General features: G+C 31.1%; 1 protein-coding gene across 6 annotated transcripts in view; it reads left to right on the top strand.

Annotated features, from left to right (window-relative positions):
* Positions 1-27,280, top strand: part of LOC143253621 (heparanase) — a 99,651-nt gene that overhangs the window by 59,925 nt on the left and 12,446 nt on the right. For all 6 annotated transcript variants that reach the window (XM_076507759.1, XM_076507756.1, XM_076507757.1 and 3 more), the window contains 4 exons: positions 1,184-1,384; positions 14,772-14,883; positions 15,756-15,871; positions 27,070-27,219. In XM_076507759.1, coding sequence (XP_076363874.1) covers positions 1,184-1,384; positions 14,772-14,883; positions 15,756-15,871; positions 27,070-27,219 — 579 coding nt within the window. The remainder of the gene's footprint in view (positions 1-1,183; positions 1,385-14,771; positions 14,884-15,755; positions 15,872-27,069; positions 27,220-27,280) is intronic.

Here is a 27,280-nt window from a genome sequence, read left to right as displayed (position 1 = left end):
TAAATAAACTATTTTTTTAAATATTCAGTGATATTAGATTTTATTATTATTATTATTTATTATTATTAGTGATATTAGATGAATATAAAGGAGATTTTGCTGAAAATTTCCAATAAGTATTTTTTAGTTTTTAATAAGGTCATTTAAATTACTTAGTATTACTTTTAAGCAAATGAACACCATATCACATATAAAAGCTTGTGTAGAATCTGAAAATTGAAAGTCAATATAGACTTAATGAGTTGGAAGATATACTAGTTAGCTTAGATAAATTAGTTGGGATTCAACACCAGTGACCACCCAGTGGCTCAGCGGTATGTCTACAGACTTACAATGCTAAAATCCGGGTTTCGATATTCGTGGTGGGCAGAGCACAGATAGCCCATTGTGTAGCTTTGTGCTTAATTCAAAACAACAATCAACACTAGTGTAATTTGTTTACTGTGCTACTAATTAGTGCTTTACTACTATGATGGGAGCTGGAATGCCAACTTCATTTTTTCATAAACTTCACATTTATTTCTGTCTTTTCTTTCTTCTTCAGTCACCTACCCACAGCTGTCTGCAGGCAGTGAAGGATGATGTAGATGTGAGAGATGTAGGCTTAAGCACCCACATCTTGCTCTTCTGTTTCTTTTGATGATTTTATTTTATTTTTATGAATTTTTTTCATGTGAGACTGATAAATGTAGGTTAAGATTTGTAGATGGTGTAACTCTGCCGCAGTGTGGGTTCTACTTCTACAGCCACTTCCAAAACTTGGGGCACATTTTATATCCCACATTACCTGTACCCTGGGGATCCTTTAAAGTTATGCAGTATCTTTAATTTTGTTTTTAGGGGGCTTTTTTTGTTCTTTTACACACATTGATATATCTTTCTGAACAAAGTTTGTTATCATTTTTAATCAGTCTTAACCCTGTCTAGTTTTAGAATTGGCCAGTTATGTAGTCCTTTTCATTAATTTACATTCTCCACGCCCTCCAACATTACACCAAACTAAACAAAGTTTTGTGATATACTTCAAAATTTTACTGTAGAAAAATTTGTAATTTACTTTTATGTGATGCATTTCTCACTTCATAATTATTATTTGTCATTTTAAACTTGTTCAGAAGTATAATAAATATTAGGCTATGGTTGTTAACGCTTCCCCCATGTCTTTTTCAATTTTTTTTTTAAGATACTACTGTAACGGAAGATCTGCTACTTTGAAGGACTTCCTTAACATTGACCTCATGGATTCATTGGGAGAGGAAATCAGCACTGTTAAAGAGATTGTTAATGAAGTAGGTCAAAACAAGTCTATATGGTTGGGAGAGTCAGGTTCTGCTTGGGGTGGCGGTGCACCTGGTTTGTCAGATACATATATTGCTGGATTTTTGTAAGTTTAACATAGAATATTTTTATGAATAGTATATAAATTTGTTCTTTACATGAGACTTTGTTAGAGCATTTGTTTTGTAAGTTTTGCAGAGTTTTATAATATTAGCTTTTTAAGTTATGAGTGTATAGCTTTATGCTATATACTTGACATGTATGTGCACTGAACTTTGAGATGCATCTTAGATTTTAAAATTAAGAATAACAATTTATTTCCAACCTGCAGTATGTTTTTCAGTTTAATAAAAATATAGATGTCTATTATTTTCTAGTTGCATATTTGAGATTACGTTATGATAAAAGCAAGTTCCCTGCTTAACTCTTTCATAACAGGTCACAGTTTAGAGGCCATGTCACCTCATTTGTTGACTTGCATTCAAAATTCTATTGAAGTACTTTTTTCTATAAATTTAAGTCAATAAGTTTGGGTCAGATTGTAGATTATAATTCAAACCTTAATATTATATACAAGTTAATTTTTAACTTAAAAGTAAATTTTGAAAGAACATATTTAAATATCAATTCTTGTGAGACGTGTGCTATGTTGAATGTGGCACTGGTTAAAAATATATGTTTACAATGTCAAAGTACTAGATCTGGCATTTTGTAAAAATTAGGAACTTATTGACAAGCTAGAATATGGAATTCAAACCTTGTATCTTTTTATTTTGCTCAAATATGGCTATGCACTGAATCAAACACAGTGGCCCCTGTTCACCTCTTTCTATTTTTGGAACAGTCTTTTATGTACACTTACTTCAAAATATAACATGTGAATAACCAAGCAACAACTTAGAATGTCCCCCTCATGGTTTTTTGGTCATTTTAATTTGCTAAAAGGCTACCATGTTATTTTGAACAAACATTTCAAGCAGGTTAGTTGTGTCTTTAGTCTGCTTTAAGTTTTATGATTTATTTTGAACTTAATTACAACATAGTTATTAAGCTTGATAGATTGTAGTGAAATTATATATTATTGATCCAGTAATTTATGATTTTTTGGTTATTGGATATGGTAACATGACTGCCCTTCCATCTCATCAGTGTTATGTAATGGTAGCTAGGCATGACTAGAAGGTCAATATGATAAAAAATAATAATAAATGTATAAAGTTGTTAGACTTAAGCTACTTAGACTAAACATTTGTATTTTTGTGTTATAATTTGTAGTCATTCTAGCACAAAAAAAGCATATGTCATAGTTATTTCCTGATTTTTTGTGATGGTTACAAGGTTGGTCAGATTGATAGATGCCACATGGGGTAGAGAAAATAAAAGATAAAATATGAAGTCTTACTGAACACAAGCAGTTGAAATGTGTTTAGGAGGTTTTAAAGATTACATAAACATTATTTGATATTTCTGGGAAGAAGAATACTTGATATATTCACTAACAAATCTTTAGTAAATACACTTAATTTAAAAAAAAAATTGTTTTGTGTACAAGAAAATTGTAATCTTAACTAAATATGTATCAAATTTTGTGAAGATGCACAAGATGCATCACAAGTTATATTAACAAAACATGCAAATGTGGATATAAATGTGTTTGCTATATCTAGGCTGTTGTAAAAGGGTTAAATTAAAACTGAAAATCAAACAAGTAATGAGTAAAGTTTTTTAAACATACTTTTTCTACTTCCTTACTTATAAATATTTCTTTCATCTGTTGAGTGCCCTTGTTGCTAACAGTATTTACAATATGGTACATTTACCTCCTCTCACATAAATAGCTATTCTCATTCAGTATGCTACAAGTCCTGAGCATTCCCATACCCCCACAATCAATTGATTCAACTGTGTCTCACATGCAAATCATCATCCAACAACACTCCACCAATAAAAATGTGTCACTCTCATAATCCATGTGACTCCCTACCAAACTCTCTCTTCTCATTTGGCAGAACTTATGTCAAGGCATTTTTCTTGTTTGTTTTGTTTTGTTTGTGTGGGTGTCCTCTGTGAATTTATTTGACTTTTTTTGTTATTCAGAAGTATATATAATTTTTACTTCAATAATTAGTGACTTTTCAGATAACTTATTTACCTAGTTTTTGTCATCAAACTTGTGTTTGATTTTCAGTATTACACGATGATTTCCAATGTTCAAAATAACACGTCAGGTATCATAGCTTCTGCTAGTGCATTCTGCTGTGAAATTGATCATTATTTGAGTCAGCCTGCTTTTCCTGAATATGCCAAACCTGTTTGTGTGTTGGGGATTTTGATAGCCTTTTTCTGCCACCTGATTTTGTGGCATCTTCCTGCAGAATCAGCTACATTTAACATGACTCTTTTAAGATATGATTTCTGTTTTAAGCTATTTCCCCAATTTCATGTGATCTCCATCCTTCTTAGTTACATGGTTCCTCCTCTGTACGTTATTCAGGTTTTATCCAAGAAACTTGTCATACAATTTCTTTCCTCTCCTCCATTATCTCAGATACTTATTTTCTTTCCATTGTCTTAGGATCCTAACACAAGTCAGCATCTTTCGGAGGCAATTAAAAGATCTTCTCTCTTAGCAGGCCATTCAACTTGTCAATGTTCTTTTTTCAGGATTTTATTCCAGGCATCCTGTAATCAACTTGTCCCACTTCAATAAATTTTTGGTTCTATCTCAAATTACTATAGAGTCTTTTCTCATCCTGAGGTGGGTATATTTTTCTCAGGTTTTTGAATGAACAAGGTAGATGTTGCCAATCTTGTTGATTGAGATGATATTTTTGGTTTGTTTCTCACAGGGTACTTTATTAATTTTTCACTCTGCCCTTTGAGCTTGCTTCAGCCCCATATGTCTTTTGTCAGGTGGTCAAGGTGTTCTCTCAGTATTTACATACTTCAGGGTTGTGATTCCATCATTACATGGATGGCTGGCTTCTGTTAGTTCACTCCATACAAGACTTTGCACATCATGCTCATTGGTTGCTCCTTGAGGCAGCTGTTGTGAACTGGTAAATCGAATTGGAGATTTTATTCCTTATACCTACCCAATATCTTGTCCACTTAAATGTTTTTTTCAGCAGTCATCTCATTTAGGCCCAACATTCTCCTCGTTATATTCATTTGATGGAACTGTCAGTTCTTTGTGCCCTTACAACTTGCTAAGTTTTATCACTTTTTATGAGAGTTCTTATCTCCTTGGATCAAGGATATATGTGATTTATTTAGTGGACTCTGGATGACCAATGGAATCCACTGGAGGATCTTATTTGCCTTCCTCCTTTCCTTGTAGACAATCTGCATTGGTGGTGGGGCAAGGCTCTCATGTCAACAGGTGTTCTGCTCCCCTTTGTCTAGATTTGTATATCTTCATGAATGCTTTCCTTCAGGATTGGAGAGTATGGGTCATTCATCAGAAAGATTCAAGTCAGTGGTCCTTGGCCAAAAGAACTTACCATATGAAATATCCTAAAGCTTCTAACTGTGTGTTGTAACAAAGGTCATTTTCTTTATCTTGTGACCAGGAATCATCTGGTCATGACCAATTATGACAATTATATAGTGGTGACATATCTTGATCACTGAGGTGGCACCAGTTCTCGTTCTCTTTGTGATCAGGCAAAGTTCATTCAACTGGATGGTCTCTAGATCCTCGTTTTTTGGTTGCTGTGCCTTCACTGTGGTACTCCTCACCTTGAGGTGCTTACCACATCTCTCAATGCCAAATTACTTCTGTTTTAATTCTCCAGTTTCTCATCCTCTTGCTCTGGCTATTGAAACTTTTAATCAAGATTTGATCAACAAATACCTGTATGTTTGTTCTCCCATCTGTCTTCATAAAGTGATCTTGATTAACCATTTCATATTCTTCTGATTCCTTATGTGGCTCTTGTAGCTGCTTCAGCTCCAATCTGCCTCTCCATTACTTCTTACTCTTACTCCATTCATTCTACATCAGTCTTGGTTACCAGGATTTCCTCCACTCTTCTAATCATTCATTTTCACACCTAGTTTTCATCAGATCCCTGGCAATGAAATTCAGTTTTTCCTGAAGGGTAGCTTCTTTGTTAGCTTGTTCCATTAGCTCTTTTTCTAGGGATGTTTATCATTGTATGTGAAACGTTCTCTGTCTTTGGTCTTTGGGTCAGGATTTTGTCCACTAGACCCACTGTTATAAATAGTATGAATTTCCTTACATGGCTTTTTGATCAGGGATCTTTTGTCTCCTCCATCATGTGTTAATGGGCTAACTAATCCCAAACTAGATATTTTTCCAAGTACTGTACAGTTTTTATCTCTCCTATCCTTTCCTTCTTATAGCATTCCTTCTGAATTAGTTGTCCATCTTGACATGCTTACCTTCTAGGTTGGAATGTTAATATGGTTCTTCTCTGCCTCACTTTGCATCTGTTTGAACCTGTGTCCTTGTGCTCAATTTTTCCATGTATCTCTTGAGACTTGTTTTCTTCTCCTCTTAGCCTGTGGACTTCATAGGTCAAATATCTTTGGCATTGATGTTTCATGTACTCTATATCTTTCCACATGTATTCTCCTTTATCCATTTCCTACCTCTATCCTTGGTCAAATCTGGATAGGCTACTATGACGTGTCTGTGCTCATTGTTTTTATTTTGCTTGCACAGCTTCCTGTTGTAGTACCCATTCCTATCTATTTATTCCTTAGCAGACATTCACTGTTCATGACATTCTTTTACCACCCTGATCAGTTGTGTTCAGCATTTAATTCGGTTGGCTTATTCTTCCATGTTGTCTTCTTCCTTTACTTTTTTTCACTTGTCTTCTTACCTGATTAGGCACCTCACTTTTTTCCTTGCATTTCATCTCTGTCATCCCTTAAATGAAATTATTCATTTGACCATGTGGACTACTCTATATACATTCATATTTCACTATCTCATCCAGATTGTTGAATCTTCATCTTCAGGTTGTAGTCTTCCACCTGTAGTCATTCTTCAGACTTCTGTGAGACTGTGGTTAGGTGAGTTATTTTTCATATCTATATCACCTCTTTTTTTTGGCATTTCCTTTTTCTTTACATTGTCTGGATTCTGCTCTGTGGCAAGTGTTGCCTCACTAAGTATTCTTAAAGTAGTCAAACTGTACTGTAAGGCCATGATGACTTAAAACTTGTAATTTTCATAGTCACTAAATGCACACTGCTGAGATAGGATATTCCACAAGATCAGTTGTACGTTTGTTCTCACATTATACTTGCTTTCATGATGACAAGAAACCCACTTGAAGTAAAAATATATCTGAGGATGGCTGGTATGGGTTTTAACACTTTTACTAATAAAGCAGAGAACAATGACCTTCTTAGTCATCTTCAGGTTAACAAAGAGAGAGTTTGTAAATAACCATTGCTGGGCACATAGCTTAGGGACAAGAGTTTAAACAGGTATGGGATCATAGGGGATGTTGCAGTTTCCTGGGGCTCAGTACATGAAACAAAAAAAAAAAAAACTCAACATATTAAGACATCAAATAAACACACCCACAAAACTATGATCCCTCAATAAAATTAATGGTAAAATCAAGAAAATAAAACAACACTTTGTCAACATTGACAAATTTCCTCCAAAAACCATTGAATTATACACACACACCTAAATCAACAACAATCAAATGATAATAAATCCCAAGATACAACAAACTGCAAAACCTTACAATGCTGTATACCATATATTCCCAACATCAGTGAAATAATAACCAACATTTGTAAAAAACATGTAACAAAACATGAAATTCTAGTAAACACCAAATTTATTCAAAAAACAGGTTCGAAACTAAAGTCCATACCATGTAGAAACTACAGTGACAAACACAACACCATCGTTATTTATAAAATACAATGCAACAACTGCCACGACTTCTATATTGGAGAAACAGGAAGAAAATGGAAACCAGATTCAAAGAACAGAAAAAAAAAAAACACTCTCACACATTTTTGAACACTGCAAGTAAAATAAACACAACATAATAATCGAAAACATCCAGATACTAAGTAGGGAAACAAATATAAACAAACACAAAATGAAAGAAGCCTTATACAATAACTAAAACCAAAATTAAACCAGTAAAAGGAACACTTTTATATCTACACAAATTAATAACCTGACACCTAACTGCAATGTCCTCCACTATCCCATACTAGTTTACACCCTCTTCCCTAAGATGTGCCCGGTAACAGTCAGTTGCAAACTCTCTCTTTGTTAACCTGAAGATGACCTAAGAAGATCAAAACATTGTTCCCTGCTTTATTAGTAAAAGTGTTAATACCCATACCAGCTGTCCTGAGATATATTTATATTTGCTTTGCTAATATGCCCATCCCAGACAGTACTCAAGCATGGACTTTATGGGTAAAACAGAAAGGGATAACTGATAATTCTTGCTGTGCCTTAGATTGAATAAATCAGGTGTGGTTAGCTTTCCAAAATAGGATTTTTGGTCACTCATTGCATTGTCTCAGGTGTTGTAATTCCTTCAACTCACTACTGCTATTTCTCTCCCTTTTCTCTTCCAGTCAAGTATAGGAATCTGTACTTACCACTTTTCAGTTCCAGGCCATTCGGGTGGTGGACCATGAAGACATCCTTCTGAATGTGATAATGATAAAACCATTCAACTGAGAATAAGACAGTGGTGTTCTGCTAGTGTAGATGATGAGATATCCACCACTATGTATAAGTGGAGTGAATCATCAAAAGTGCAGTTCACTCATTCGACTGAGATCCCTTATCTATCCCTCTGCAGATGTTGGTTCCCAGCAGCTGAGTTTTGGGATTTACAGGTGAAACAATCAATATCATTCCTCACACATGTATTATAGGTGTTTCAATTTCCTCACACAGTTCTACTCTTGTTCCTTTATCTGTGTTATAGGTCACAATGGAGTCACTTGCATATTAATATGATTCTTTCTTTTACATTATGCCTCAATGATTTTATTATACAGGGGACGTTATTGTGTTAAGGGCTGCTCTTTTCAGTTTGGTTTTGAGTCAGATGGTTTACATTACACAGACATCTTTTCGATGCAGGAAGTCAGGTTCATAAGTCGATCATTCAAATTTATTTCTCACATTGCTGTCATGTGTTTGTTCATATTTCAGTGGTTTCCAGATTCCTTCAGGTTTCATGAAGTTGGGGATGGGGGGGGAGATGAGTTGCATAAAACATTAAGGTTGACCGTCTTCAACAATTGACAACAAGGAAAAAACAATACAGAATAAGTATTTTATTTTATGTTTTTCATGTTTATTCTACATGTATAATTATAAAAGAAACTAAAATGAAAAAAGTAAGGATCTTTTTAGGTTAGTTAAGATTAGATTAAGTAAAGTTAATAATAACAATCCAATAAAGTTATTTGATGAGGCATGCATGCAAGCTGCTTCTACTAATTGTAGTAGCTTGATAATATAATTCAATGGTGAGCTGCACATGCCCTTAGTGATTTACAACTTACAGTGGTGCAGACATGGTTCAAAGGGCAATAAATTAATAAAATTTAATTATATATAGATATATACTGTTATGAACTTAGAGCTACTCAGGATAAATGAATGTAGTTTTATGTCCAAAATTTGAAATCATTCTAGAAAGGAAAAAAAAGGTAATTTAGATTTCTGGGGAGATGAGGGTACAAGATTGATCAATTTAACTCTTTCTATTTTGAGATAGGGTAGAGTAAAATAACAGATAAACAATAAAATTAAAAAAAAATCTTTGAAGTGCATTTAGGTCTTTGTGGATTACACAAAAGAAATCTGTGATTCTTGGGATGAGAAGTATCTTTAATTTTACCAGAAAATTACTTTACACATGGACGACTCAAAATAAATAATCAACATATTCATGGATAAATCTTTATTTTATTTTATTGAAAAGACTTCACTAAAAAATTGATTTTTTTCTATGTAAAGACTTGTAATATTAACTGGAAGATTGACAAATTTTTGAAGATATACAAACTTATTGAAAGTTAGAAGTATTAAATCAAGAAAACTTAAAAGAGTGCAAAGAGGCCATGTGGTCAGCCATATAGACTGAGCCCATAATGAAAGAGTTAAGCTGGCTATACTAAATAATCTCTATAATAAAATAATAATAATATTAAAATCATATATATATGAAACATTCTAAGCAATAATGTTACAGACGTGCTAGTTCTTATGGTTTATGTGTAATTGTTCCTTTTGTTTTTAATTTTTATATCAGTATAAATTCTGTTATTTTACGATTTTATGCAAAATTCTAGAATTATTCCACCAACTCTTTTTCTGCTAATAATTTTCCAAAAATAATTCATTGTTTTCCCCCTTGCATCTCAATCTTGCAAATGCTTGAAATAGTTCATTAAAAAAAACATGTAAGTAGTAAGTGTTTGGGAGCACAGATAATGTTTTGAGAGAAAAATTGTGGGAAAATGAGATTTTGCTTTGTCCCTGATGACTCAAAAAAAAGGAAATTGTAAGACAAAAGGCAGAAGACTTTTGAAAAGTTGTCCTCTACACTTGTGTCTCCACAACAGGCAGTTGCTGTCCATTCTACAAAGTTTCATCAAAAAATTGTAAATTTATTATGAGCAGAAGTTTGGGCATGAGTATTCAGAAAAGTAGCCAATGATATTAGATCATCCTTAAAGTGAATGAATCATGCAAGATGTACAATTTGTTTCTGATTTGATAATTGTTGACAGAGGAAAAAAAAATCTCAAAACTATTTGAGGGTGTCTGGAATTAATAAATTGAACCATTTTTTTAAAAATGAATACCAAATCGAAAACAATGTGATGAAAGGAGACTGTTTATTCATCTCCTTCCGTATGAACACAATCTTACTTTGGCATTTTTGGACCATGCTTCAAAAATGTTTCCACATTCATAAATTGTAAAAAAATACACTTTCAAAGATCACTGTCAAACCCACCTTAGAATAAGTACTGATAAGGAAGATGGAAATGGCATAAAAACCCTGTTTCTCCCAAGAATTTACAGATGATTTCCAAAAGAAAGCAAAGCATATTACTTACAGGGCTCTTAATCAGTAATACACTAGAATTAGTAAATATTAAATTAAACATTTACATTTTTTGCTGTTTTTCTGTATCTTAATAGGAATTGATATTCTTCAAAATTTAATGTTTGCAGGTATGCTTTTAATACAAGTAAAATTAAAAAAAGAATAAAGTATACAAGTTGTTAGCTTCTAGTAACATGGTAGATTTAATGTTTGTCAAACAATGGAGCAACAGTGTTTTGGTTAGCCTTTGCACAGTTCTCCATAAAATGTCTTGTGACCAGTTACAACCTGTTAAATGAGTCTAAAAGTATGATATGAGTTTAATTGCTAAAACAATTTATTGTATAGGGGTAAGTCAAATGGGAGAGTAATACCAAATATAGAAATTAATGTTTATAAAGATTTAAAGTAAAATGTGATGATTTAAAACCAAAACAAAGAAATCAAGTACTCAGAATTGAGTATAATCATGTTAAGTACAATAAAAAGAAAAAAACAATACATTAATGTGTGTCTGGCATAATTACTCTGGCTTTAAGCTCTGCCACTTAAAACATAAAGTAATAAACAAAAAGTAATAAATAAAGTTAAATCTTTTTTTACAACTGAAAACTCTCAACCTGACAAGATTGGAGGAAATTCAATTATAAGGATAAGACCTAAAAAATTAGTTACAACAATAGTAAGTGTAACAAAGTAATTAATAAAAACTAAAATATATTTACAAATAATGTAATATTATACCATATGTAGAGGTTTATGTAGCTACTATTAACTTTTTCATAGTATAAGATAAAATTAATGGCAGTGAATAAACTAAATTTATTCAATATCAAAGAAATTAAAATTTAGACATGAATTATTAGAAAAGGTTGTGATATTCTGTGAAACCTTTAAACCAACAATTAGTAGCAGTAGTGCTGCAGTAATTGACTCTCCATTTCACTCATTTTCTTGAATCCTGTTTTCATTTAAATCACTTAATGCATTACATTTAATTATACTGTGCACACATATCTTGTACAATCATTGAATCACACTTGAGATAATGCAGCAACACATTTGATTTTAAATTAAAGTTACTTCTAAAAATAATGTATAAGCATAATTGATATATGAATGGCACTATAAGATTACAAGGAAAGTAGTTTGAATAAAATGATGACAATTTACATTTGACCTCTTTTTAACTATCCACTAACTAATTATTCCTAAAAACATTGTACAACAACAAAAACAACATAATACAATAATTATATTTGTTAATGGGTTTTGATACTCCTATTAGGCACAAAGGTAGACCATTGTGTAGATTTATGCTCAACAACTACCAAAGAAACATACCAGTAGCTCTCACACAATCCATCTCTTCAACAATAAAGTTAGCTACAAAATTTCTTATAGGAATTTCTGTTAACAGAAGCAGAGAATTTGTTTTGGCATCAGAAATGTACTTATGGCATCAAATTTTCATTCACTTCAAACTGAATAAACTCATTAGTTTTTTCAAAATTTGATAAAATATATTTTGCACTTTTTCTGTTATTACTGTATTTCACAGTTTTTCGTAAATGCTATAAGTACTTCATTAGTATTTAACTAAGTTTAATGTGTGAGAATTTCTTGCTAGTTATTTTTCAGATTATACACATTGTGTGTCAAATGTCACCTTGCCTACTGTTATTACACTATGTGCTCGTACCTATTACAAATCTAATTGTAAAAGAACTACTCATTGGCAGTTAGCTATAATGATGAGAGGACTTGCATTTTCACATAAATTGATTGTTATAACAATATGAAATACATTAAATATGAAAGCTATGACATCTTAACATTAAAATTGTATGATTTTGTAAAGCCATGTAAACTATAAAGTATGATGAAACATTGCTGTGAGACTTCTAATATTTTTATAGTTCTTTTAATTTATGTAGTATGTATTAGTATCATTTCAGATAATACCACTTTTGTGTAAATGTGTGACAGTGCATAATAACAGATTAAAAATTAATCTTCCTTCAATTCTTAATGTATTGTTAGTCTTTGATGAAAGAAAATATTGAACAAGTGCTTTATTTTATCAATCTTATTTAGCTATCTAGCACTTATACTGATTATTGGTAGTGCTGTTTATTTAAATAAGATTGAAAAGATACAAAGACCTATTAATAGTTGGTGTCAACTTTATAACTTTTTATGTGGAAGGGCCAAATTCTTCCCAGTAGGTGTCTGCAACTTGTTGCCAGTAAATCTCAGCAGTAAACAAACAGCACACAATTCATTTGTTTTGAAATTAATATATTAAAACAAGTCAAATAGATACAAATATTCATTAAGCAGTTAGATATCACAGTTGTATCTAGAGCTTTAAATAATCCTCATTAAATTCCACACAGGCTGGTTCAGGTACTTTAAAACACAGTTTGACAATACAGATTATGTTTTCTGCTCTGTTGTTACAATTAGTTATAATTTTACTTATGCTACACTATTTGCTACTACAGTTGTATCTAGAGCTTTAAATAGTCTCTTTTCATCAAAGTCCATGTAGATTGGTTCAGTTACTTTAGAACATAATTGACAAGACAGATTATTCTTCTCTACTTTATTGTTATAATACAATCTGTAATAAATATTTTCACTTCAGAAAAATGCCACTGTATGTTCTTTATGGCTGAAGTCACCATCATACAGTCTAGATCCATCTGTCTAAGTTTGTCTAATGTACTTGAACTACAGTTTGCATGTGTCTGTAACCTCACGGAGGCCTAGAACTTTCTACACACTATGTGATATTATGATAATCCTGTAGGATTTCCTGAAAGGTGTCTTAGTGGACAAATGCTATAAAGCCATTACTCACGTTATTCTATGCTACCATATCTCAGATTTCTACTGGTGTTTTCTGTTTTACTTATGGTGATAAGTCGACCTGTGTAAAACAGATTAAACAAAAAATTTAGAGATCAGGCAGAGAGTGAAGCAAATAGTCGGTCAGCATACATTTAAAGATCATAGTGGACAGTTGTATATAGCAATAGACCTAGTTGACCATTTATTATCTCACAGCATATGGCTGATGGAACACTCAAACTTCCCACAAGCAGCACAAGAATGGATCTAGAAGCCATAAAGCTCTTTCCTCTTGATTTCTGAAAGCAAAAAAAAAACAAACACTAATAGACATTGCCACCAACAAAATATATGCAACTGATAAGCAGTACTGCATAAACTTCACAGTGATTGGTAAATTGGTAAAAGCAAATCAAGTTCCTGTTAAAGATCATCAGCTTGATATATTTATCAGGCCATGCAGAGGTAAAGCTAAATTAAAAAGCCAACAAGCTCACAAAAGAAACCCCTTTATCCAATCCAGTACAACTGTGACAAGATACAGATTTCTCTAAGCATGTTCCCTTGGCTGTGGTTTAACTAGATAGTAAACAGGGACAGTGGAAATCTTATAAATCCATTCATGCACATCACTAATTAGATGATGAGGCATTTGGCTACCTTAAGAGAGTCATAGTCCTGCCATTTACCTGCACTTGGTTGAATTTTTTCACTTTGACATTCAAAGCACTGTACAGAAATCACATTGTGTTAGCACCATCCAACAACCATTGTAATGCTTTGTTTTAATTAGACAGTAGGACTAACAGATAGCAACTAACAGCCAACTCAGAACTGGCCAAAACGGTCACGCCAGGCAGGATCAGTGAAAGTGGCAACCATGAAAGGTCTTCATTGACATTTAGAGGGAATGAGACTGCTGGAACTCTTTTATTGCCTGTGAAATAACCAGTCTCCATTTGAGGGGTCAGTGTATGTTCACAAACTCTTGTAATGATCACCAGTTTTCAACATACTTGTGATAAAACCAATATTAGGTTGTTCTGATGAAAGCTTCAACACAAGTGTCTGGAATTTCATGTATCTATAACTGAAAGTTTGGATATTCGTAGAAAATTCAATGGCAATGAGCAAATTCAAATAGTAAAAGTATCAGCCATAAATAAGATATTAATTAGCTTACCTAATCTAGCAAAACACATTACTGATAAAGGTAATGTAATGAAATAGTACAGTAATTTTACCTAGTAAAATAGTGTTTCTAGATTGAGTAGTGTAATAATAGTGTATGAACTATATTTACCTTATTTTAGGCTGTTATCAGTTAAGACTTATCTCAGTGTTAATGCATGCCAAGCTGACTGGATCTCAACAATTTTTATCCATGATTCTATCAATTATATGAATTTTCTAATAATATTTTAAAGGTTGCTTTAGATATTTATATGAGTTTGGTGTATTTCTATTTTAGTATTTAGTACTTGCAAATTGACAGAAATAATAATCTCTCATTGTAGAAATCATTTTTATGTATATCAACAGATGGCTGGATAAACTAGGATTATCTGCAGCACGAGGTCTGGATGTAGTAATACGTCAGAGCTTTTACCATGGTCATTATAGCATGATCACTTCAGATCTTTATCCTCTTCCTGTATGTATATGTGATTCAGTCCTTTCATTGATCATGTTATGCATGCTTTCATTAAAATAGGTTTCAGTTTATATGGATATAAAGTAATGCATATACATGTAAATGCCAGAAGAAATTTTTAACTATTTTTAATATATTAGATAGCTTTTAAGTGAAGCATAAAACATTTGTCATTGAATATGCATAAGGACTTGATTATGTTTGTGATTAGGTTTTATATGATTATACACATATGAAAGAAGAATAAATTACAAAGGAAAATTAAGTTAAATGTGCTATTTAATATTTGTCTGGTTTCAATTAACATATGACTAACACATTGTAAAATCACTGTTCCCTTGGACAAGTGTTAGACTGTCTACATTTTGTTTCTTGTAGAAGTGGATAACTCATGAAAAATTACTAAATAAATTACATAAATTAACTGCAAAATTACTTTTTGTAAAGGAGAAAAAATAGTGTATTTTTGAAAGTGGGGAATAAAATTTTGTGAAAGGCCTATGAAACAGTGAGATTTTAGTTGTGGATTAACAACCACTAATAGCCTAAGTGCATGTTTTTGCTTTGTTTTGTAAGAATAGACATTTGAATTGCCAAACAAGATACTTCTATAATAGATTAAGATCAGAAAACTCAGATGAGTAAACTATAGAATTCTGTTTCCATTGATACTTTATATTCTTTTTACTCTTAAGATTTCTTTAACTGTGTATAGCTACTTGAAGTTCATAATTTGGTGTTGATAGTTATAAGAGTTTAATACTGTAGTCCTTGCTACAAATAATTTCATGTTAAAAATTAGATTCAGTTGTGTTTTTTTTTTCAACTAATAAGATTATTTCTGACACTTATTTCTTTTCTTCATGAGGCAGGATTTTTGGTTGAGTGTTCTATATAAGTGGCTTGTTGGTGGAAGGGTCTTAAAAGTGGACGTTACGCAAAAGGATCAAAAGCTTCGAGCTTATGCACATTGTACAAAACTTGGAAGGTACGCTCTCCTTATATGATTGAGTTTCAAGCTAGTAAGTTTAGCATAAGCGTTGAATGATGTTATTTGGTGTAACAATCACATTATCATCCAGAGGATATTAAGGAACTTTAGACTTTGTATCTAGCCAGTTAAAGTACCATCATCATGCCATTAAGGTATATGTATTAAAGAACATTTTGATACATGTAAGTGTGTTATGCCATATCAGGAAATGAATTTGAAATAGTCATATGATAGAAAATTTTGGCTCTCAAAGATTTTTCTCTTCAAAAAGTAATAGAAAATGGGTAACCTAATATTGTCATATGATTAGGGTGTACTTAAGATAACATCATGAGATGATCATGTGACTTTAATCTACTACAAGCTGAAATTTAAAATTAGTTTGTTGTTGTTACTATTGTATGTGTGTTATGGAAAGTTTAGGTTGAAGATAAAAGATCTTATACAATAGTTTTGTGCACCCAGTTTCATTTTATTGTATTGTATGCCTATCTTAATAACATAGATTGAAAGAAGTATTTTTAGGTTTGTGTTATTTATTTGTTATGCTGTTTTCTCAGTGAATAATGTTTTGGGTTGATGTCTGTGTGTGTTTTTTTAGTCACATTCATTAAACATTTGTTTTCATGATTTTTCACTATGATAAAGATATGTCAATTACTTTTTCACTGCATTTTTATCTATTTATATTAAGTGAATTAAATTTTTTTTTAAATTTCCTACAAAATGGTTGAAATTGTTGCAAGAAATGATAAAACTAAAATGGAGGTTAGATTCTCATTATAAAATCAAAAACATTTTGATAATGTTATCTCACATAAAAACATAAAAAAAATTCTTTCTATACTTTCATTCTCTTTTGAAACTTTTAACTGCTTTGCATTCCTAACAAAATAAACAATTTAATGGTTTATTGTTAGCTCAAGAAACTATAGGAATAAAATGTATAGGATATTTTCATGAAGTTCTGTTCTTTCCAGCATAACATATTTATTTTACTGGAACATATAATAAAGAACATGAAAAATGACAGGGGAAATACTGAGAAATATAAATATTTACTACAAATCAAAGACAATGATATTCATCTGAAAAAATCACACCAAACAGCAGCTTTAAAACGGGAAATGGAAGAAAGAGTACATTAATCACCTTAAAAGATAATTATCTATAGAAAATGTAAAAAATTACTTAACTTGCAAAATGATATGGAAACTGCACAAAATGATACTTACCTGTGAAAACATACATGAAGGATAGTTTCCATTACAAAATATTTTAGAGAACATGCAAAACTAGAGTAGCTGAGCAGATAACCAAAATAATGAAAACATTTCTACAGCTACAGTACTATCCAAGTGTTCAAAATTTAATAAGCTTATTTCAGAGGTTGTATGATTTGTTTAGTATATATGTTATTTGAACATAAAGAGAAAGACAAAGAAAACACCTCAAATAATAGCTAGGTATGGAAGTTACATAAAATGATGTAGCAAACACACTGAATCAGATGCTAAACACTTAAATTGATATTTATATAGATAAAACACATGATAGCTGTGAGTAGCGAATGTGTTAATTCCTGCAAAAAATAAAAAACTATAACTAACCATAGAAAATAAGTAACATGTTAGATATTTAACTATAAGGTATAGAAAACATTAAAAACTTTATAAATTGTAGAGAACATCAAAAATATAAAATAGCAATTAAAAAAGGAACAACTGAAAGGATAGTGAAATCACCTTAAAAGATAATTAGGTATATAAAATGCTTGAAAGGGTTCTTTGGTATATGAAAGTGACAGATAATAATTATCTGTAAATATCACACACAATATTTGAGAAATATCCAGAAGGATACAGAAGCCACATTAAATGACAGTAGGCTTATAGAAAACACTTAATGTTCCTTGTGTGTTTGTTTGTCAAACTTTTATGTCTATTGAAATTTCTGAGGCATGAAGTAAAAAATGCTGTGCTTAAGTATTAAATAAGCTTAATAAATCTAAAGTCTTGTAACAAGTATATTCTAACAATCTGCCAGAAGTTTTTAAAGCTATTTCCATACTGTAACTATTGTTCTTGTGTCAAATAACTTATATAATAGTTTTAAACATCTACAATGAATAGCTAGATATATAAATCAGATAACCCAATATTCTAGTATATCAAGAACACCAAATCATGTACAAAACATATCAGTTGATACTTAGAAAGAGAAAACAGTATATGAGGATCAGCCATGTAAAATGATAGATATGGGTAGAAAATTTTAAATCATGCAGAAAACACAAAAACAATAGTTGTCTCAAGAAAACTCCTAAAATTTTAGTCATTCCACATGATCTTGCAGCCTATGTTAATCTAAAACAATTGTGAACCTTTTGTAGTTATCTTTTGCACAATTGTTCTATAAGTTAGAGACTTTTGAACCTTCTTATATTGTTGTTTGATTCAAGCAATGATCAACTGCAGAAAATTAGTAGTTTGCTTGTTATTATCTGTCTTTCTATAATTTATCTACAGAAATGTTCAATGGATGAACATTTTTGTCTTCACTTAAAGTTAACATGTAGAAGTTGTAAGCATATCTTTATACCTTTCATATTATAACTTAAAAATTGAAAAGCCAAGAAAACTTTAAAATTTGCCAGATTCAAATACATATAATAAAAGCTAGACTGTATATATCTTTATAAGGTGTGCTATCATTGGGTAAGTTCTTATGATTTATTTTGTCATGAATTATTTTTTTCTTCATTCAGGTCCTATACAGTTTATGTTTGCTGATAAGCTTAACTTCACAAGCAATGTTTCAAAGAAAATTTTAAGAACTTATGATATGGTTAACTTACAGATAAATGTAATCAGTCATTTACTTGAGAGGCCTGACATAGCCTAGCAGATAGGGCACTCAATTCACAACCTGCATGCTTACCCTTTCAGTTTTGGAATTGTTGTGGTGGAATTCACCATTATTTTTCTGTCACTTCAAAATTAGGTATGGCTAGTGCACACAATCCTCTTTTAGCTTTGTACTAAATTCAACAAACATTTTCTTGAAAACTTTTCTTGCTAATCAATCTATGACAAACATGTTAATGTACTTAATCAATGATGAACAGTCATACTTACTAACTGAAACTCTTTTAAGTGACACTGAACTTAATAATAATTATAACTCACTCAGTTTAGCATTTTATTATTGCACTGTATTTTACAAAGATTTGAGATTTTGCAGTTGTCTGAGTTTTGATGAAGCTCCTAGACTTTCCACAATTATTGTACTGTGTAGAAGACTTCCTCTAGTTGAAAAAAATTAAGATATTAACAATATAGCTAAGAACAGTACCTCATTCCTGGATTGTGAAGTTCTTTGAACATTTCTAATACCCAAATAAAACAGTACACTAAACATAAAATTGTGTAATCAGCAATAAATTCATTATTTACAATTAAATAAAAAAAAGAAAATGCTATTCTCAAATACTCATTACAGTAATTCTGTTGTTAATTAAATATATTAAACAAAGTACAATAACAATTCTAACTAACAAAACAAAATATCTGATATTTTATAGTCCGTAAACTGTTTCCATACAGTTCAAAGGCCATGTCAAAGCTTTTGTTGACTCTAATTCAGAATGTTATTGAACAACTATTTTAGGGATTTTTATCATTAAAGTTGGTATAAAACTGTAGATTACAATTCAAATTTTCATATTATACATTATTTTCTTAATTAAAAAAAATGACAAAAACACCCTAAATATTGATTTTTGTGCATTATGTGGCATTTTAAATGCACCACTGATCCAAATTAAATGTTTGTGATGTGCAAATACAAAGCTTATAGTTTTGTTCAAATAGGATTTCAAATTACTGATATTGGAAAGCTAGAATATAAAATTAGAACTTTCTATCTTTTCTGTTTGCTTAGATATTGTTCATCTACTAAATCAAACACAATGGTCATGTTACTTTTTTTCAATTTTGGAAATGATTCCTTACATAACTTACTTCTATGTATGAATTGTGAATAACCAGTTGAAAGCTTAAAATGTCCCCAAGTGGTTTTCTCAGACATTTTCAAATATAATGATGTCATATCTTTCTTTTGAGACAAACCTTCATGCTGGTAAGTTGATCTTAAGCATGTTCAAAATTGCATATTTTCATGGACCAAAATACAGCTTAGTTATCAAACTTAATAAATTATAATGAGATTTTATGGTATCAATACAGTAATTTATGATTTTTTGGTTATTGAAATAAATTATCTAATGGATCCACTGGTGGCTCTGTCTATAGTGATATTTTGCAAGTGATCTCAACTGGGCTGTTTTGTGGTTGACTTTCTACTGCAAGTTCTTCTTTGAAGTTGTCTTGAAAAAACTTTGGGTTCTTCATAAGGTTGAATTGCTACTAATAGAGTATTTTCTGAAGTTAACTGGAGTTAACATGAGAGCATGGATGTACTTCCATAGAGTCACGGTGGACGACTTTTGAATTGAACCACTTACACTTCAAGATTCTGTAAACCACATCGTTTCTTTTCAGTGCAACACAGGGTCCTTCCCAATACTTGCTTAACTTTGGAGTTTGATCTCTCTTGTGATGAGGATCGTAAAGCTGTACCATGTAACATCAATAACATATCATAGAAACTTTTCATTTTATCACTAGCTGATTTTAAGCTTTTTCCAGTGAAGTTATGAATCACGTCAGTAGTGTTACTTATTCTTTCTGCATAATCTGTGTAAGACTTTGCTGAGAGATTAACTGAAGGATGTTATACTTTGAGTTTTCTCCCAGTCATTCCTGATAATGGTGTGTTGCCTATAGTTTCATATGTTGCCATTTAATAACTCAAAAGTAGCAGTGGAAAAAATCTAGATCCCACATTTTCTGATGTTATTCCACATAAAAGTTAAGTGATTTAACATTGTATCATTGTATATCTACTCTATTCCATTAGAAGAGTGCTTCTGAACCTTTTCCAACATCATTCACCCCTTTAAGTTTTCACACCTCACTCACCATTTAAAAAAAAACAACAACAAATAAGTACTATATTAAAATGTAAAATACTTTATTATGACTTAAATATACATCAAACTACAAAAAAATGAATGCAACAGTGTTGTTGATCTATCAAACTACAATAATGAATGAATGCAGCAGTGTTGTTGATCTATCAAACTATGAGAATGAATGAATGCAGCAGTGTTGTTGATCTATCAAACTACGAGAATGAATGAATGCAGCAGTGTTGTTGATCTATCAAACTACGAGAATGAATGAATGCAGCAGTGTTGTTGATCTATTAAACTACGAGAATGAATGAATGCAGCAATGTTGTTGATCTATCAAACTACAAGAAGAATGAATGCAGCAGTGTTGTTGATCTATCAAACTACAAGAAGAATGAATGCAGCAGTGTTGTTGATCTATCAAACTACGAGAATGAATGAATGCAGCAGTGTTGTTGATCTATCAAACTACAAAAGAATGAATGAATGAATGAAGTAGTGTTGTTGATCTAGGTGTATGTGTGTATACTTTTTTAAAACAGTTTTTGGAGGAAATTTGTTGATGTTGATGAACTGTTGTTTTTATTTTGTTGATTTCATTGTTAATTTTGTCAGGTGAGCATAGTTTTTGGCTGTGTTTACTAGGTTTCTTAATATGTTGAGTTTTATTTTGTTTTATGTGCTGAGTCCCAAGGAATATATAGTCCAGTATGGGTGATATTCTGTGGATTTCTCTTTTGAATTGTGTATTGGTTCTTGTGATATTGAGGTTGAGAAATGCTATTTGGTTAGTTTTTTCGTGTTCACAGGTGAATGTAATATTGGGGTGTATGGAGTTAACATGGTCGAAAAAACTAAATGTGTGTTCAATAGATGTGAATCTAGCAATTGTATCGTCAACATATTTGTACCAGATTAGTGGTGGGTATAAGGTGTATTGATCACTTCAGATTCAGTGTGTCATGAAAATGTTGGTTAGAACTGATGATATGAGATTCCCATACTTAGGTAATATATGTGTAGGTAGTTTTGGTTATTGAACATAAAGTTAGGTTAAGTGGTAGTGAATTCTGTAAGGGTTGCTGGGAATGTGTATCAATGGGTTAAGGTCTTGGATATAAAGTTCTAATGCTGTCTTTCAGGCTTCGGTAGTTGGGACTTCTGTGAAGAGGGAGATTACATCAGAACTGGCCATTAAGTCATTATGGTTTAGTTGGTCAAGAATAGATTTAAAGTTAAAAGTGTCTTTGAAAAAGGAGCAGGCTGATATTACATATTTAAAAATGCCCAAGCTATGTATTTACCAAGGTTGTAGTTAAATGATTCATAGGTTGACATTATGCATCATAGTGGACATTTGGGTGTGGAGCAGCAATATAGTTGTGGTGTGTGTGAGTCGGTCTTGTGTAGGTAAGAATAAGGGTTTTCTGAGATTGTGTTGGTTTTTTCCCATTTGTAGTAGTATTTTGTTCAGTTGGTTTTCATGTGTTTTCTAGGATTTGTATTATTGGTTTAAATTTTGGTATCTGATAAGATGTTGTTCATTTTTTTGGATGTACTCATTTGTGTTCATTATAACTGCTGTAGCATTGCCTTTATCTGCTTTTAGAATATTTATGTTGTTTATAGAAGTAATATCTTTCTGTGTGAGGTTATTTTTTTAGTTTTCTTTTTTGTAAAAGTATGTTGATGGTTTTGCATAAAAATTCTTTGGAAAAGTTGTTTAAGATACTGTTTTGAGGTGGTTTGGGGAAATAGATGTTTTCAGTTCTACCTGGAAAATTAGGTTGTTGGTTGCTGATGAAATTGTTGTCAAAGTTGTCTTCTTTCTGCTGGTTGTTTTTCATTGTTTTGTTGGTAGAATCATTGTTCTCCACATTATTTTAAAGTTTTAATACCCATACTAGCCATCTTGAGATACATTTTTATTTCAATTGTGTTTCTCATTATCATGTAGGTTTTTGAATGCTTATGTTATTTCCTCAATCAACACGGGACCTTCCATCACTCTTTCAATAATTACTCAGTAAATTACACTGACCACATGACCTCAAAATGACCACTGGAGTTGCACATACTGTAGCTTTTAACATGTATTGTGTATCTTCAAGCTTTTAGTTACCATTACCAGATTTTTCTAGACAAAAATATTTATTAAGTATTTTTACAAAAAATATGTTTGTGAATATATAGAGTCAGAGTGTTGACTGCTCCAAGTGCAAAGTGATTTTCATGTCAAGAATAACAAAATTTTTTTCATTTGCATAATCTATAAAACCTAAATAAATTTCAATGTTTCCTGTCAGTGAAACCTTATATTTGTTATTTTTTCTATCCAAAGTTGGTCAATTTAACCAATTCTGTAAACACCATAAAACTTTGAAAGGTTGACAAATGTGAAATAAAGTGAGTAGTACTGTTCTGTCCTCTGTAGTATTGACCATGAATTTCCAGAGTACTTCCAATGGTAAGTTTCTACTTCTATCTTTTTTCATATTTAAATCCTGTGTTTGCTTTAATGTTAGCAGCTGCAGTAGAAATCTGCAAATATAAAGCAACAAATCATTGCTACTGCCATTAGACTGTTTACGTAGCACTATAATATGATGTCATCAATAGCAAATAAGCTTGTGTGGCACAATTATCAGGATTTTCCCATAGAATTCAGCATAATCTCAGCTCTGAGAACATAGTTTGAGAAAATTTATTGGCTTGTTTAGGCTACATTGATTTCTGGGGAAATATGTATGATATGGCTCTACAAAGTGTGGGTTGATCCAGTAAACTTTGTGTAAGTATTTGAATGTTAGTTATTCCCACAGGGCAGTTGGAATTTATAAGTATAGGTGTGCAAAGTGTTTAAGTGCTGATTAACATGTATATATAATTATTATTTACTCAGAAATCTCAATTTTCAATTATTTTTCTTCAAAAATAACACAGTAAATGAAAATGTATAGAAAAACAATTTGTAGTACTTTTTTATTTATTCCTTTCTGCATAACTTTTTTATAGCTAATATTTTCAGCTGTTTTTTGACAATTGTTGGTGTCATTAAGATATTTCAGTACTATTTGAATTGATGATCCTATAACTTCTAAATGGTACATTGATATTTATGTGCAACTTTAACCCTTTCATGAGGAATCAAAGGCCATGTCATCACAATTGTTGACTTGCATTCAAAATTTTATTGATATACTAGTTTATGAATTTATGTCAATAAGTTTGGTATCAAATTGTAGGTTATACTCAAAGTTGTAATATTATATATGAATTAATTTCTTTTTTAAAAGTAAATATTAAAATAACACACATAAATACTGATGTCTGAGAATCATGTGGTATGTTGAATACAGCACTGGTTAAAATTAGTTGTTTGTGATGTCAAAATACTAAGTTTTTAGTTTAATATGAATTACAAACTCAAATTATCAATACTGACAAGCTAGAATACAAAATAAAGATCTTGTATCTTATTATTTTGCTGACATATGGCAAATGTACTGAATCAAATATAGTGGCTCTGTTTGTCTCTTTCCATTTTTGGAATTGGTCCCTTATAGACATGATACGTGAATAACTAATCAGTAGCTTAGAATACCCATCTTTTCGTTTTTCAGCCATTTTAATCTATTACAAGTCCCCCATGTTCTTTCACATCAACATTTTAAGCAGTTAAGTTGCGACTGTAGTCTGCTCCAAGTTTTATCCTTTTTTTTAGACTTAAATACAACTTTGTTATTAAGCGTGATAAATTATAGTGAAATTAAATGGTATGAATATGGTAATTTATGATTTTTTTGGTTATTCAACTGTGTATGTGTTTTTGGTTGTATATATATATATAAAACCTGAAAAAAATATTTGTTTCATCTTCTGCACATCCAAAATTTTAAAAGGCTTATCAACCTATATCCAGCAGCAACTGAGTTCAAAGGTTGTAGCTACAAGAGATAATTGTTTGCATTACTTCTCTATTTATTATTCCATATTTTAAGAAAAATAAGTTTAATAACTAATTTTTAGCAGTAGTAATCTATATATAATGTATAATAGTTGAAATATGACTGTATATTGCAAAATACTAGTCCATTAAAACATGGCCAAGACGAGGTCACTTTGTAAAGACTGAAGGTGAGTTTTATGCTATAAGGTATGGTAACATGAGTGCACATGCACCACATCAGTGCATCACTGGAAGGTAAACATAATAATAAATAATAAACATACAACATTATGACACTTAAATTACTTAGACTAAATATTTGTATTTTCATTTTATAATTTGTAGTCATTGTAGCAAGAAAGAAAAACATTGTAATTAATTACTGTTATGATGGTTTCGAGTTTGATCAAATTGACAGATCTTACATAATTAGGGTATAGCAGAATAACAAACAAAATATAAAGTTTTATTGAAAGCAAATACTTCAAATGTATTTAGGAGGTTTTATAGATTACACAAATAATATTTGAAATTTTGGGGATGAAGAATAGATTTTTAATCATAACATGAAATCACTTCACTCTTAGAATAATGATGAAATTGACTCAATATTTTTGCAAACAAATCTTTAGTAAAAATACTTCATTAAAAAATATGATTTTTCCATACAAAAATTTGCAATCTTTACTGAAAGTCAACCAAATTTTTTGAAGATCTATACATACTGCATCAAAAATTATAGTATAAATACTTAATGTATGCAACCATGTATACAACCTCATGTATGTTATGTTGAACTAGCTGCAAAAGATTTAATATATTCCAGTTCCATCACTAATTCTAAAGATGTATTTTTACTTTGCTTCAGCTTAACTTGCATATCCTTATCTGTTATAGAATCTACAAATTAGTCCTGTGACAATGAATCTATAATTTAACATGAAGTATCTGGGTAAAATTAGTGGTTAAGCCTTTCCAAATATACTACATGTTTGGCTAAGGCAACCTCTTTTATATATATATACTCCCCAAATTTTGCTCTCTAAACTTCCTTGTGTTGTATCACTGTGAACATGAACCTCTTGGACAAGTGAGCTATCAATGAGTGATAGTTGTTACTACACTTGGCTGGTACATTTAAAGGGGCAGTATTTTGTGTTCACTATTCCAACCATTCTCTTTGGAAATTATTCCAAATTGAGTCTAATATTCTTCCTATGGTACCTTTCTGTCATTAATATGTTGGTTTCTCAGTTAAGAAATGTTGCTGAACTTGCCTGCTAATTTGTGGGTATAGAATTGGTGATGACATAACTGAAGTTATCCAAAAAGGTCTTACAGTAATATATGTAACAGTAGTATTGGTGATAATGGATATATACCAGATGAGTTCTATATTTCATATTCAAAGATGTTTAAAGATGAAATTCTTGGATGGATGCAGAGAGGTGTGTGTCATGTCATGCAAAATTTATAAATGTCACACAGAATCATGACATTATGCTAAAAACTCCCACTATCAAATAAAACATCTAAATTAAAATATTAGAAATATAAGTAAAATTAAAAAAGAATATTTACTTTTACACTGATCTGCTATTTCAAATTGATACTACATGTTCAAGTGTAATTCATAAAATCTTGTTCACTTTTTGTACCTTCTGTTAGAGCCTATAATATTTTATATATTTATTAAAGAATATCACTCCATTTATTGTATGCTCTTCTATTAATTCCCTGTCCTTGTTCAATACTTTTTTTTTTGTAAGAAAAGATATTTGAATTGCCAGACTTTTCTGTGAACCCTTGTTTGTTTTTAAACTAAAACTTGGGTTTGATTCCTGTGATTAACATAACAGAAACAACATAATTTGCAACTTAGTGATTAATGGCAAACAAATAAACTTTCTATGGTTTTTGTACTTTGTATAAGTATTAGGTGAAAATAAATATCATGGGAAGTGTAGTTTGTGGTTTAAAAACAAGACATAAAGAGAAGCACAACTGTATAGTGCACTATAATTTCCTTATCTTGTATTCAGTTACTGTATTGGCTTAAGCCATGTTTGTTTCTTACAAAGTATTGTTTCCCTTATTTTAATGAATTAACATTTTCATATTTCATTGAATTGTATGAAATTTTTGTTTCATATTCCAGGGTGTTTTCTTTATGATAATGTTGTGTATCTACTTTTGTCTATATTATAGAATCTATAAAACTCCTGGAGCAGTAACACTTCTTGTTATCAATGTTTATAATGTCACAGCAAGGCTAACCCTGAAACTTGACACAAGAATGGTATCTCCTATAGATGCTTACATTTTAACACCTATTGGATCATATGGATTACAATCAAAGTGAGTTGTTTCTAAAACTTAACCAGTAGGATTTGTTTTTTCACATCTTAATTTAAAAAAT

Source organism: Tachypleus tridentatus, chromosome 6 (assembly GCF_004210375.1).
Source record: "Tachypleus tridentatus isolate NWPU-2018 chromosome 6, ASM421037v1, whole genome shotgun sequence".
Taxonomy (NCBI): Eukaryota; Metazoa; Arthropoda; class Merostomata; order Xiphosura; family Limulidae; genus Tachypleus; species Tachypleus tridentatus.
The sequence above is the reverse complement of the archived record's forward strand: the minus strand, read 5'-3'. Positions and strand labels throughout refer to the sequence as shown.